The sequence below is a fragment of the Rana temporaria genome, chromosome 3, assembly GCF_905171775.1.
Source record: "Rana temporaria chromosome 3, aRanTem1.1, whole genome shotgun sequence".
In the NCBI taxonomy this organism is placed as follows: domain Eukaryota; kingdom Metazoa; phylum Chordata; class Amphibia; order Anura; family Ranidae; genus Rana; species Rana temporaria.
In genome coordinates this window covers 59,759,778-59,775,587 of record NC_053491.1, presented here as the reverse complement: position 1 = coordinate 59,775,587, position 15,810 = coordinate 59,759,778, and the positions used below count along the sequence as shown (strand labels likewise).

Genomic DNA, 15,810 nt, shown 5'->3' with positions numbered 1-15,810 from the left:
GGAGGTTTTGGCCATTCCGGGGTTCACGGAATCATCTGCCTTGTTTGAGATCTACCCCATAGTAGCCGCAGCCTGGGTGTGGGGCGGTTCATGGGCAGGGCAGACAGTGGTGTTCTCCACGGACAACCAGGCGGCCGTAGAGATCATCACCAAGGGTAGGTCCCGGTCCTTGGTTATTATGTCCTTGGTACGCAGGTTGATTTGGTTGTCCCTGCGTCACAAGTTCCATTTCCTGTGCAGGTTCATCAGTGGGGCGGAGAATGGCGCGGCTGATGCCCTTTCTCGGCTCAATTTCCCTTCTTTTTTCCTACAGGTCCCGCAAGCCGATGCACAGGCCACACCGTCCCCGCGGGCTTCCCTGCTGATGCTGGACTAGACACCCTCTTGCGCGAAGCGGCAGATTTAGTTGGGGCGTCTCTGGCAAGCAACACCAGGAAGGCTTACGCCACGGCCTGGAAGGCCTTCCTGGTCTTTCAGTCTTTGCACCCCTGTGGCAACGGCATCGATGTCAGGTTCTTGTTGGCATTTGTCACTCACTGCCACACTCGGCTGAGGTTGTGTCATGGCACCATCAGGACATACCTCGCCGGGGTGCAGCACCACCTGTCCCTGCAGGATCCCAATCGTACTTCTCCTTTTTCAGCCCACATCATCAAGGCTGCGTTAAGGGGTGTACAGAGGAGGTGCCCTCCAGTTATCACTTGTCGTCTCCCAGTCACAGGGCACATTTTCCGTGGCATGTCCGGGTTGCTGGATGGGCTACCGTTCGGGCGGTTCCTCAGTGGGGTACTCAAAGCGGCCATTTACTTAGCCTTTTTTGGGTTCCTCAGGCCAGGCGAATTTTGCCGTTCCGGTCCTGGTTCCCGGGTCCTCACGATCGGTCAGTTGGCCAGACATCCACACTGTTATAATTTGCTTATGACAGCCTGCAAGACCCAGCAGGTGGGGGCTGGCACCAACGTGACGTACTTCGAGACTGGTGGGTCGTGGTGTCCTGTGATGGTGCTAGATCAGCTCAGGATGTTGATTGGCAACAAACCCATGGACAGTCCCTTGCTCCCTTTCCCGGTGGCTCCTCTCACGACGGCCCAGTTCACCAGCCATTGCCGCACGTTGTGGGCTAGGTTGGGGTTGAACCCAGCTAACTGGTCAGGTCATTCATTCAGGATTGGGGCAGCCTCGGCAGCATCCCGTCAAGGAATCCCGGCCCACATCATCAGGAAGTTGGGGAGGTGGAATTCGGGTTGCTATGCCAGATACATTCCAGATCCGCAGGTTGAGATGGCTCGGGCCTTTATGCACCTTACTGATTAGGTTGTCTTTCATTTGCATTAAACATTTTCATCACGTACCCCTGTGTCCTTTGCTTTTTTGGCCCCTTTTAGGCATACTGACCACGTGACCATTCGGCACACTCTCAGGTCTGGTTCAGGTTATCTTTCCATATTCGCATCCTCAGTCCATGTGGAGACTCCAAGTACAAATGGGAAGGCCGGCCGTAGGCGGGCCTGAATTTGTAGGAGGAGTCGGGGGGTTCATAAACCCGCCCTCCTTTCTCCTTCCCCACGGCCGGACCTTCTCGTTTGTCCCCACCCTCCCATTCCCCCTTTTTTATTTCATTTCATTCATGCATTTCATACTTGGGTATGCCCCCTTTTAGGCATACTGACCACGTGACCATTCGGCACACTCTCAGGTCTGGTTCAGGTTATCTTTCCATATTCGCATCCTCAGTCCATGTGGAGACTCCAAGTACAAATACATAAAAGGCCTCATTCACACAACCGGTTGCTTGCGTGCCCCATATACGGACGTGTTTTGATGGGGATGCACAAATGTTGTGTGCATCCCCATGTCGGCAGTTCCATAGATGTCTATTGGGACAGATAGCTGCACGGACACAGCCGCTGTGTCGCAATGTGACATTCATGAGGGTGCGGGTGCGGGTGCAAGGCCTCGAAAGGGTGAATTTGGGGCACTATATTGGGATACATTGTCTGTGTCTGTGCAGCTGTGTATCCCAATAGACATCTATGTGACCGCCGACACGGGGATGCACGCAATACCTGTGCATCTTGGTGCTGACAAAGCACACGTAATAGGTCGTGCGGACAGGGCCAAATTCTCATCCTAATTAAACATAAAACTCTTAGGCCTCATACACACGACCGAGAAAATCGTCGTAAATGAAACATCGTTTTCCTCGACGAGTTCCTTGTTAGGCTTGTCGAGAATCTTGACAAGCTTTCTTTGCGTACACACTGTCAAGACAAAATCTTGTCGTTCTCAAACGCGGTGACGTTCAACACGTATGACAGCACTATAAAGGGGAAGTTCGATTCCACTGGCACAACCCTTGGGGCTGCTTTTGCTAATCTCATGTTACAGCGTGTTAAGTAAAACTTTGAGAGACGATTTGGTCTGTTAAAGCATGACAAATGTGCTATCTCCATTAAGAACGCTACTTTTACTGAAAGTGCGCTCCCATCTCATACTTTATTCTGAGCATGTGCGGGTTTCTAAGCATACAAACAAACGTGTTTCTCGTCGTAAACCAGCCCGACGAGAAACACGACGAGGAAATTGAGACTCCCGATGAGAAAAAATTGATTTTTCTTGTCGAGTTCCACGTCAGTTTTCTCGACGAAAAACATACACACAACCGCTTTCCTCTGCAAAAAAGATCTGCCACCAAGTTTCTTGATGGATTCTGTCGAGGAAAACGGTCGTGTGTACGAGGCCATAGGTGTTTGACCTGAAGGAGCAAATAGCTTTTGTAAAAGCTTGCACTGAAAAATGTATTGGTAATCCAAATAAAATGGTCACTGAATACGAAAATGCTCAGTTCCTTACCCTTTTACTAAAGAGAACCTGTCTGATTCATTAATCCTATTCCTAATAATTACAGGTAGAGCTCACTACCTTATGAAGAGGCCCGCAGTCACATGTTCCGAGGAGAGGTTTCGTAGCATACATTTTATGACTTGGCCTCCTCTATCTCAGATCATGACTCACCACAAATGCTTTGGACTCCCCATCGCTGTTTATGAAGCAACATTCTCAAGTATAAATTCCACATACTTCCAAAGTTATTACACAAACATTTCACCCAGCTAGGACTCACAGCACTCCCTGTGTCTCCGCTCAGAAGGAACAATCTGACACTCTCTACTTTCAAAGTTAACTTGTACATGTGCTGGCACACGGGATTTTCCATTTGCACAGAAACCATAAAGAATTCCATGGCAGGTGATTCTGGCAAATGATGTGGGAGGCATTTTCATCCTTGTTAACATTCCTATTTGCTTTTCGCCTTGTATCTACACTTTAGTTTCATTTTACATTTTGCTCTGCGTATAACCTCTTCTACCACAACATTTAGGGCCGGAGCACACCTAAATCACACAGGAACTCAGTCTACGTTCCTGTGCAATTCCTATTTGGCTCAGTGCAGTGCGATTTTCAGCCTATTAATTTGAATGGGCTGAAATCAGCCTGGATTGCACCACTTTTCAAAAAACGCACTGTACCAGACTGTATGGTACTGCGATACCATGTGATCCGGTGCAGGCAAATGCATTGAGTTTGTGATCAGCACTTGGGGTGTCTTATATTATATTGACACCCAAAGCATATAGCACACGCAGTGCGTTTTGAACATGGTGTGGGAAACGCAGAATTCCTGCACCACATTCCGGTGTGAATATGTATAACCTGCATATGACTTAAAGGGGTTGTAAACCCTCGTGGTGAAAAAATACTTTTAGTGCAACAGCCCCCCAGAGCCCCTCACCTACCTGACTCCAATCGTTCCTGCTCCGGGGACAAGCAGACCCGCTAAAACCGGTGTCTTGGGTCCTGATTGGGTAGATTGATAGCAGGGCAGCCATTGGTTCCAATGACGCGGGAGCCAAGGGCGGAGCTGAGTCCTGCTGTCTGTGTCAATGGATGCAGCAGCAGGATGCATGAGCGCGCCCACACGGGTGCACCCGAGGGAGAATGCTTCTCCAACGGGGCACTCGAGAAGAGAAGGAGCGTCGCTGAAGGACCCCAGAAGAGGAGGACTGCGGCCACTCTGTGCAAAACCAACTGCACTGAGGAGGTAAGTATGACACGTTTGTTTAAAAAACAAATGTTTACATACAATTTTAAGTGTATTTAAACCCTCACATATACCCATTGAAGTGAACAGCCTCAGATGATACTCAGAGATTAAACAAATCTCCCTACATAAGTTTTACACGTATATCTGCTGTCTTCATTTTTATATACTGTTTAGAAAGTGCACATTGTGTTAGGAGATTTTCTCTTCATCTTCAACACTGCAGTGAAGCCTAGGCATAGAGCCAAGACAGTTGATTGGAGGAAAACAGACCCCCTCTCCTCATTGGTAGAGACTTCCAGCTCTGCTAATCTATTTATAGTATTCTCCACAACCCATAGCTCCGGCTGCTTTATTCTCAGTTGATGGAGAATTTGTCAGGAGTTATCATGCTGATAACAGAAGAACGGAGCAGGAGACAGCTATGGGACATAGTGCTTTGAAGAGAGATAACAAAACACTGCAGATATCTGTGCCCAGCTCAAATTTCATGAATCGAATTTACATCCTTTTTAACTTTGAGCTCTGGGCACAAAAATGTAATTTAATTTAAATATATCCCTCAATAGCCACAAATAATATAAATCCATGTGTGTGCCCCAAATGCCTCTGCAAATCCTGTTGTTAACTTGCATATGTAGCAGTGATATCGTCACTGTGCTGTACATACAGTAAGCAAAGTTGTGGAAGGGACCCTTCAGGCTCCTCCTCCCTTCAACTATTATTTTCCTGATGTTTTTATTGTTTATTTAAATTTTATTAGCCATTTCTTGTTACACTTATGTTCTTTAATCTGCTTTGTTGTTGTTTTTAATGTCGCATTTAAAAGAAGTGATTTAAGGGCAGGGTTACCAGGCTAAAATAAAGGAAAAAAGTGTGTAAAAAGCAAAGAAATTAAACCATTAAATTTAAGGACTGGTGGTAAGCTGCAATACTATGAATTTTCGTTCTTGGGCTAGATATGTGTTCATTCTCCTTTTTACGCCCTGTGCTTACTAGTCCCAAATCACTGCTGGTTACAGACCTTCTTCAGTCGATCTTAGAATGACTCATCCCAGTGATCTCTCAGACAGTCCAAACTGACATTTCAGTTAGACAAACCCAGCCACAAGGCAAGCTTTACTGCTGTGCTGTCTCTTTAGATAACCATATGGTGTTGTAGGAATACTTGTCATATAATAAGTTTTTTGTATAATATCAAATGTATAAACATAAAAAAAAATTAAATGTAGAAATTAAATAAAAGGAATATAAGACTCTACATGCATGGAGCTTTGCCTATGCCACCAATTTGCTGGCTAAAGCTGGCATACACCAATAGAATTTTGTTCAAAATGTTTGTTTAAAAGCGTTCGTTGGATTTTCTAATCATTAGTGGGTTCCCTTGTGTTGCTAGCATTGTAATTTTTAAAGTGTGATTTACACACATTTGTACATATTGCGCCTAATGTGAATGGGGCCTTAGGCTATCCTGAGCTCAGTGGCCCGGATTCAGGTAGAATTGCGCATTATTTACGGAGGCGCAGGGCAAAGTTTTTGCCCTGCGCCCCCGCAAATTTGCTCCGCTGCCCTTGATTCACGGAGCAGAAGCTCCGTACATTGCGCGGGCGCGCCGGCAAAATGCCCGGCGCAAGAGCACGCAATTTAAATGATCCCGTAGGGGGCGGGAATCATTTAAATTAGGCGCGTTCCCGCGCCGATCGTAGAGCGCATGCTCCGTCGGGAAACTTTCCCGACGTGCATTGCGGCAAATGACGTCGCAAGGACGTCATTTGCTTCAAAGTGAACGTGAATGGCGTCCAGCGCCATTCACGATTCACTTACGCAAACTACGTAAAATTCAAATTTCGCGACGCGGGAACGACGGGTATACGTAACATGGGCTGCCCCTGCTAATAGCAGGGGCAGCCTTGCGCGAAAACCGCTGTACGTAAACGACGTAAATTGCATACGCAGGGCTCGCGCAACGTTGTGAATCGGTGTTAGTATGCAATTTGCATACTATACGCTGAGCACAACGGAAACGCCACCTAGCGGCCACCGCAAAAATGCAGCCTAAGATATGCGGGCATAAGAGCCTTATGCTGCGCAGATCTTAGGCTGCAGTCGGCGTAACGAGGTTCCTGAATCAGGAGCACTCGTTACGCCGGGGCAAGTAAGCAATTGCGCTGTGTAACCTATGGTTACACAGGCGCAATTGCTTCTTGAATCTACCCCACTTGAGAACAGATACTCAAAAACATGGCAAATATATGAACTGTGCTATTACGTGCTTTGTTAATAATTAACAGCTATATATATCCATCTGCAGCAGCCTGATCAGGGTATTCATTATCAACTCTGAATTCAGGTCAGCCTCCATTGGTGGAGGGGAATATGTTACAAATAATACTTGTACACCCTACTGATGGAATAGTTCCAGAGTAGTGGGTTCACTAACAGGGACGTTTTTAAATATGTTCACCGTCACCAACCACAGCCTATGAAAACTGAACTCTTTATTCAGAGGCTTCTCAGATGTTTATCTTAGTGATAAAATTCAGTTGAAAGGCATCGTAATATGATTTCCCAAAATTTTTGATTGAAAATAATTATAATAATTGTGTTTTTCCTACATTTTCCTTCATCTAAATCAGGGGTGTCCAAACTTTTTTCAAAGAGGGCCACATTTGATGAAGTGAACATGCTCGAGGGCCGACTATTTTGCCTGACATTCTTTGAACCATTAAAATTTGATCCAAGTGTGTTCGTGCGCGCACTAATACACGGCCCAACAAGAATTCTCTTTGTGGCTGTGTGTGGTGAAGAGATGAGCTTGGGTGTTTTATTTGGATATACTGTATATATCTCTTTTTGTGGCACCAACAAAGACTAAGGATGAGCTTGGGCGTGTTATTTGGATATACCGAATTTATTAGCGTATAACACGCACAGGCTTACCACTGCCATGAATGCAGCCTCACCATTGCCATCAGTGCAGCCTTACCATTGCCATCAGTGCAGCCTGATCGATGCCCATCTGCAGCCTCAGAGGAGACAGGAAGGGGGAGGGACAAGTGCCCATCAGATTACAAACAGGAGAATTTCTTGTTTACTCGTGGCCTCTTTAATACAAAGTCCCGCCTCCTATGATAAACAGAACAGTAATCCAATGGCATCCCCGGAAACGGGACTTCCTATTACAGATGCCGCCGAGTAAATGGGAGATTCTCTTCATGTAATCCGACGGAGCACGTCCTGTCCCCTCCGAGGCAGCTCCGATAAATACGGTATATATCTTTTGTGGCCCCCAGGGCATAGGGCACATGTGAGGCTGCAATGGCTATATATATATATATCCAAATCCCCAGGGGGGCCATATTAAATCACCAGGGGGTCCGCAATTGGCCCCCGGGCCGGACTTTTGACATGCCTGATCTAAATATATTTTATTTGTGCTAATATTTATTAAAATTGTGACCCAATTTTTCTATCATCCCTTCGGGGAGAATTTATTTTACATGTTTGAGGCATTGTTAGGATTGTTGGAATGTGCATTTCCTTCTTAGCTTTGGCTTCCTGGCTAACTTAACAAAAACTGCTCAGAAGGTTTACCAGTAGTAAATAGAAAAATTACATAAAACCAAATCTATTCTTCAGTAACAAAATAAAATAAAGTAATCATTTTGATTTGGAACTTGGAAGAACTACATTACTAGTTTCCTAATAAGCAGGGGCTTGAAACAGCTTTTCTATCTAAAATTTGTGTTTTTTGTTACCCTTTAATTAAAAAAAATATTTTTTTAAGGTGCCTCATTAAACAAATCTGTGGGTGTGTACGATTTCTGGTATAAACTAATTGTGTGCTCTTCCTTGGAGGAAACAAACTTAAAGCGTTTGTTACCCTAAAAAGAAAAAAAAATGGATCCTGTTCCTTTAAAGTATGTTATACAGTGCTTGTGCTGTATAATTTGGCACTTTCTATCATCTAAAATACATGGCTGATCCTGCCTGGTTCTGGCCTTCCTCCTGTAAACTAACCTCGGTATATCATGGCTGCTGAGCCCGGACAATGTGGTCAGTTAACATGCCTCCGTCAACCGCAGCTCTCCTGTGTCCTTCTCTGTCCTCTCTCCCCCTCCTCTCCCTGCCTGTCAGCTGTGTGTCAGTGCCCACCCCTCTTCTCCTTTTGCTGAAATAACTCTTACATCTTCATACAATCCTCTGTGTTTCCTAATGAAAAAATAGTAAAAGTAACGATTTTGATTTGGAAGTCTAGGCTTCAGACAATTTGTTAATTTTCGTTTCATTCGGGGTTTTTTTTCGGGTCATTCGCTATGATCGCAATTCGTCAATTCGAAAGTTCGTAATTATTTTTTCTTTTTAGGAGCCTGGAAAGCATCGCACTAGCGATCTGCAGACTGCAGGTGCTATGCAGAATGAATTAACTACCACAGCGATCAACAACGTTTTGGTAGTTCATTGAGAAATACAAGTTGGCAGCCATAAAGGATGTTGGTACTTGTAGTTCTTTCATTCACAGGACTCCTGGCCATGTTGCACTCTTTTAAAAAAGGGACAGCTGGTACAGGGAGTTTCTGCCCATACTGCTGTTATCCCTATTCCCGCAGCAGAGGTGGATACATGTTACATGTTCCAGCCTAAAAACAGGTAACATGTTCCCGAAGGTGAACATATTCTTTAAGTTAATTATTTTTACTGTACAGAATATCACAGTAAACAGTTTATCAAAAACATTAACAGGAAAAAGAAATAAAACACACATTACCTATGCATTCTCCTCTACCATCCAGGTGGAATCCCTTGTTACACTCACAGCGATAGCTTCCAGGAGTAGGTATGCAGCGACCATGCAAACACAGGTTTCGGAATAAGACACAATAATCTGTCACAGGCTGCTGTTGTGTAAGGTTTACTGGCAGAACCACTGCAAAGAACAGTAAGAGGAAATCAATAATACATCAATTATATTACAAGCACAATTCAGACATTTTTAAGTACTGAACCCCATATTGTAATACGTGGGGTGCAAAGCAGAAGATAGCAGCATGAATAGCAATTTAGGGGCAAATGACTGCAAGATATAGCTGAAATTAAATCATAATATATTAATATTTTAGTACAAATCATTTATTTATATATATTGATTCCAAAAAAAAAACACCCCAAGATTAAACACTGATCCGCTATAACATTATGGCTACTGACAGGTAAGTGAATAACATTGATTATCTCATTACAATGGCATCTGAAAGTGGATGAGATATAGTAGGTAGCAAGTTACCATGTTGTCCCTGAACAGAGAAAATGGACAAGCATGACTTGCGTCACTTTGACAAGGGCCAAATTGTAAATAATACACAAATGGGTCAGAGCATCTCCAAAACTGCAGCTCATGTGGAATGTTCCCCTCTGCAGTGGTCAGGACTAACCAAAAGTGGTCCGAGGAAGGAAAGTTGGTGTATGCAGAAACGGGGTCATGGGTGGCCAAGGCTCATTGATACATGTGGGAAGTGAAGGTTGGCCAGTGTAGTCCGATTCAATAGAGGAGCTATTGTAGTTCAAGTTGCTAAAAAAAGGTAATGCTGGTTTCCATAGAAAGGTGTCAGAACACACAATGCATCACAGTTTGTTGCGTATGGGTTTGCATTGCCACAGACCTGTCAGGGTGTCCATGCTGACCAACATAGCCAAAAGCTCCTGCAATGGGCACATGAGCATCAGAACTGGACCACAGAAAAAAGGTGGCATGGTCTGATTAATTCAGTAATGGTTTGAGGAACACAACAAGTTTAACAACAAGTTTAAAGTGTTGACTTGGCCTCCAAACTCTCCAGATCTCAATCTAATTGAAGATCAGTGGGATGTGCCGGAAAACAAGTTCAACCCATGGAGGCTCCACCTCGCAACTTACAGGACTTGAAGGTTAAATGATCTGCTACTGTTGACTTGGTCCCGGATACCACAGCACACCTTCAGAGGTCTAGTGAAGTCAATGCCTCGATGAGTTGTGGTTGGTGGTCAAAATGTTACGGCTGATCAGTGTAAAGGTTTCAGTTTAAAATGCTTCATAGATATTCAACAGGGAGAATAAGGGTATGAAGAAGGATACAAATTAGGAAATAAAAGACTGTAGAATGTGCAGTTATTAGATAACTTGCAGCATTAAAAATTATGGGCCAGATTCACAAACTAGATACGACGACGTATCTACTGATACGCCGTCGTATCTCTGTTTCTAACTATGCGACTGATTCATAGACCCTATGTGCCTGAATCTAAGATAAAACAAAATGGCAAATGTTGGGCCGAACTTTGAAAATTTCTTGCTAAATTACCCTTTCCTTGACCTACTCACTGAAAACAGGTAACTCAAACAGAAAGTAAACATGAAATATTTCTTCTACTCTAAATTCAGTTTTTATTTTGCTAAATTTGATAGAACTGGGAATATTTTGAAATGTAGAACATGCAAAAGTTTATGTTAAATACATTTTCAAAAAAATAAATAACATGTTGGGCCCTAATCTCAGGTTAGGTAGAGGAATTTCTGGACCTTAAAGCGGAACTTCACCCTCCAATGGGCAACCTTTTGCCACATTCCACAGGTTCCAGAAGGCGGGGACCAAAGTGCAGCTTGCGCATGATCAGTGGGCAGCCGGCTGTGAAGTCACAAGAAGCCACAGCTGGCTGCCCATAGCACCAGCTGTGACCTGAAGACTGGTGAAGAACTGGTTCGGGTGATCATGGCGCTGGACCTCTGAACCACTGAGTGTGCTTTTACTAAAATATTAGTATTTGTAGCAGCCAAGCTGACTTTTTTCAAACAGGGTGAAGAACCGCTTTAAAATATTCTCTGACCCCCTACATGTGGCTTCTCTAAGAAGTTGAAAGTGGATTGAAGAATAAAGATTACAGACTTTTGCAAGGCAAAAAAATGCAATAAAGGGTTTCCAAGGGTTGTATTTACACTTTCATTTTTAGTCACATGTGTTTTTACTGAAGTCAAGGGAAACACATACTGTAATGCCGCGTACACACGTTTGTCTGATGAAAACGATCTGATGGACGATCGTCATCAGACGTCATCAGACGAACCGATCGTGTGTGGGCCCCATCGTTTTTTTATCCATCGGTGAAAAAAATAGGAACTTGTTTTAAAATGATCTGATGGTTAAAAAACTGATAGAAGAAAACAATCGTCTGTGGTCACGTCAATCGGTTAAAAATCCACGCATGCTCAGAATCAAGTCGACGCATGCTCGGAAGCACTGAACTTAATTTTTCTCAGCACGTCGTTGTGTTTTACGTCACCGCGTTCTGACACGATCGTTTTTTTTAACTGATGGCGTGTAGGCAAGACTGATGAAAGTCAGCTTCATCGGATATCTGATGAAAAAATCCATCAGACCGCTTTCATCGGATGAACCGATCGTGTGTACAGGGCATTAAAGTGCAAATCAATGTGTGTTTGACACGCAGTGGAATACACTTTTTCCAAAGAGATGCAGACACTGCAAACTTTCCTCATTACAACACTGTAAGTGCATCAGCTGATTAATAGTGAAACTTTCTTCAAAGCAGAAACAGGTAGGAATCTGCAACAAAGTTTGTTAAAATCCTTGCAATGTACATTAATTGCAATCCCCCTAGGGGATCGTTTTTTTCTGAACAAAAGTGAAATTACTCTTATTATCAGTCTGGACTGTTGTGTCAGATATTCCTGTCAACCTGCAGCTTGCAGATGTTCATCACCTATTGCAGATTGTAGCAAAAGGAGGATATATGGGAGTTGGGACCATTTTAGAAGTCCTTATTGTGGATGTCTGTCTTGAAATTCTACACAAACAGGGACACACAAGTGGGATTTGATGCAATTTATGGATTTTTGTAGACAGAGAAACAAAAGTGGGTCATGCTGGGGCTTGTAGATTCACATGGAAAGGAAAGGCAACAATGTGGCATGATGACCAAAACATGGCATTGATGAAGGTGATGTCATGATGTGGTGATGGCTACAGCAAGAGCAAAAAGGAAGTGAATATTGCTGGGGGTTGTCAGAGACTGAGATTAAACAGCCTCAACTGATTCCTTTTGAATTAACCAGAAGAGAGGAAGTGCCATGTAAGTCAACCCATCAATATATTAGGTCTGAAAAAAAAAATCTAGTATGTGGGAGGCATACAGATCATGGTGACAGATCAGATAAACAGTCTGAAAGTTTCTTGGTAAACCTGAATACTAAAAGTTAGTCGAGGAGCAGTAAACACAGTGTAGGAAGTTCAACATTTTGTAGTCAGGGCTTTTTTAGAAAACATTGAAAGGCATAGGTTTAAAAATCCTGCTGCAGTCCCTGTATAGCAGCATGAGAATTGATGTCTGCTAAGGAACCCGCATGGCAGATAGCTAAGAAGGCATTCACTATACTACAAAATCAGAACAGCACAAAGCTGAAGGCTGTAAACAAATAACTCTAAGGCCCCGTACACACGGCCGAGGAACTCGACGTGCCAAACACATCGAGTTCCTCGGCCAGTTCAGCCCTGAAGCCGCCGAGGAGCTCGGCGGGCCGAGAGCTCCCATAGAACAACGAGGAAATAGAGAACATGTTCTCTATTTCCTCGTCGAGCTCCTCGTCGGCTTCCTCGGCGAAATTGTACACACGGCCGGGTTTCTCAGCAGAATTCAGCCAGAAACTCGGTCGGAAGCTGAATTCTGCCGAGGAAACTGGTCGTGTGTACGAGGCCTAAGAGATTGAAAGCTCTTTTTGTTTTACATGTACAAGACATAACAGCATTAGAGGAAACTACATCTAAAAACAAGCAGTCTCACTGTAAGTGGTTTAGACGTAACATTCATAAAAGAGTCAAATATTTAATCTTATATAATCTTTGCAAAAAAAGTCCTGTAATTTTCCTGTGACTATGGGGCAGATTTACATAGAATTACGCCGGCGTATCAGCAGATACTCCGACCTAACTCCTAATCTAAGCCCGTCGTATGCTTAAGTGTATTCTCAAACTGAGATACACTTAAACATGCCTAAGATACGACGGCCAGCGCCGTCGTATCTTAGGGTGCAATATCTACGCTGACCACTAGGTGGCGCTTCCATTGTGGTCCGCGTAGAATATGCAAATGACTAGTTACGCCGATTCATGAACGTACGCTTGCCCGTCGTAGTGAATTTACGTCGTTTCCGTAAGAGATACGCGGCGTAAAGATAAACATGCCCCCTAGGTGGCGTAGCCAATGTTAAGTATGGCCGTCGTTCCCGCATCGAAATTTCAAAATTTTACTTAGTTTGCGTAAGTCGTCCGTGAATGGCGCTGGACGCCATTTATGTTAACGTCGAAACCAATGACGTACTTGTGACGTAATTCCGCGCAATGCATGGCGGGAAATTTCGCGACGGAGCATGCGCATTACGATTGGCGCAGGAACGCGCCTAATTTAAATGATCCACGCCCCCTATCTGGATCATTTGAATTAGGCGGGCTTGCACTGGTGGACTTTACGCTACGCCGCCGCAACTTTACAGGCAAGTGCTTTGTGAATCAAGCACTTGCCCGTAAAACTTGCGGCGGTGTAACGTAAAGGAGATACGTTACGCCGCCGCAGTTCTACGATAATCTGCCCCTATGTGTTTTTCTAGGCAAAATTGGTGTTAATTCATTTATTTGTAATTAACCAGAACCATATAAGTGTACTTGCACACAGCTAAGTACTGTCCGTAATACTTATTTTTTATATGTAACATATCTTTATTTTATTTTGAACTACAAATGATATTTCTGTTGGACACAAAAAGATATTGGGCTGAATGTGGATTAGTTTTTTTAAATCGCTATCAAACATTCCCCATTCCATAGCTTTCCTCCCTATCTCTCTAGCTGAATAAAGCTAATCATACACTATGCAAATTATATATATTTTTTTGAAGATCCTTACCCACTCCTGACGTAGCTCTATTGAGGAGAGAAACATGTTGAGTTAGATTTGATTGCTCTTCTTTTCTGTGGGGGGGGGGGTGTACACATGGTTCTTGTAGGAGGGTGACCAAACTCTCCAGTTGCCCTACGGACTAGCGGCGAGCCATTTTAAGAGGATTCAGCATATCCTTACCTCTTTGGGCTTTATTATATATCTTTTGTGGGGGGTGGGCTGGTAGAGGTAAGATATTTGATACATACTGACTACCTCAACAGTTCTTTCACCTCATTATTTGTTTGTTGGGGTCCCCCCTGCAGTGCTGAATATATTACTGGGACTGGTCAATACGGTGGCAGTGTTGATGTAATTATAGCCACAGTGACCAGGAAAGCCAAGCTGTATTATATAACTGCAGAGTTGCTGGACTATTTTGGAATATATAGCCAAGAGGTATTTTCATGGGACGCTATGGTTTTATTATATGAGAGATACTTGAGATCTATTATAATACAGGGCTTATAGTGTTGTGATTTTGCTTTTTACTATCATTGAACCTCTTTTTTTTATAGCGCCACAACTTTTGGTTGGGATTGATATACATTCTCTAATCGCCCCCAACTTGTTTGGTGGATTTATGGAGTTCTGAGTCCCCATCCTAAGAGTATTGGATAAAACATACAATAGTTCCACCATTTATTTAAATCATAATTAACGTTACGTCATTTTCCCTTCCTGTGACTTTGGTACGTAGGTATGCACACTCCCGTTTTTGTAGTACAATTCTTGAAGACCCGGATGAACTTCGCTCAGTAAGTAGACCCGTCACCACCCTTCTGACTGACATCCTTTGAATGAAAAATTAGACGAGCTGGATGTGTAACTCAACTCACCCCCCTTTCTTAATTCCCTTCCACCCTTTTTATCTAATGTGTTCTGGCAGGTGCAGAGGTGTTGTTCTTGCCTAGTGTAGGCTAAAATTTTTTTTTTAAACAGGACCCTAAGAGCCATCATGTAACAACCCATTACAATTGTAATGTATCTGACCAAACTATGAATCTAAAGTGCAAAAACGAAAACACATCACAATAAAGTTGTATTAACAGATTATATGAAATAAAACCGTAGTAGGTTCTTGTTTTACCTGAAGGACCCCGGGTAGGAAATCCAGGAAAAACTTGAGGTGGAAACACAGGAGGGTAGCCTGGTGGCACCTGTGGACCTATTTGAGGAGGGTATTCTGGAGGATAGGGAAACCCAGGTTGAATAACTGGTCCTGGTTCCATTCCAGGGATCTGTCCAGGCCGTGCCCAAGACATTGTGCACAGTTTACGGTATTCCTCTAGATAAAAAAAGAAACATTGAAAAAAAACTGTAAATATATGACTTTGAATTTGGATATTTAACGTCTACTTTTTTATTATATTTCAATTTTTTTTCCCCCTCCACCAGTGCTTTTGTGATTTATATCAGTTTCTCTATTTTCACTGAGATAATTTGTACAAGCAAATCATATTACGCAGCAGCATATACATTGTTAACTATAAAATAAACTGTACATATACAATGGATATTTACAAGCAGGTAATTAACAATATTTAAAGGAAAAGAATATCATTTTAGTGGGTAAATATTTTGAGTTTTCATTGTCAAGCTTTGTCTAAAGCCATTTTTGATATGACTTCTGCAAGCTGAAATGCGTGCATGCCATATTTTCCCTACAGTACTAAACACAGAGATTTGTATATTGACCATTAGAGGGCGCTCTGTATTTGGCT

The 15,810-nt window shown here is 43.3% G+C and overlaps 1 protein-coding gene across 1 annotated transcript in view; it reads right to left on the bottom strand.

Annotated features, from left to right (window-relative positions):
* The window catches only part of FBN1 (fibrillin 1), a 359,844-nt gene that overhangs the window by 157,566 nt on the left and 186,468 nt on the right, over positions 1-15,810 (bottom strand). The window contains exons 10-11 of the mRNA XM_040342652.1: positions 15,177-15,374; positions 8,871-9,029 (exon numbers count right to left, since the gene is read on the bottom strand). Of these exons, the coding sequence (XP_040198586.1) occupies positions 8,871-9,029; positions 15,177-15,374 (357 nt within the window). The remainder of the gene's footprint in view (positions 1-8,870; positions 9,030-15,176; positions 15,375-15,810) is intronic.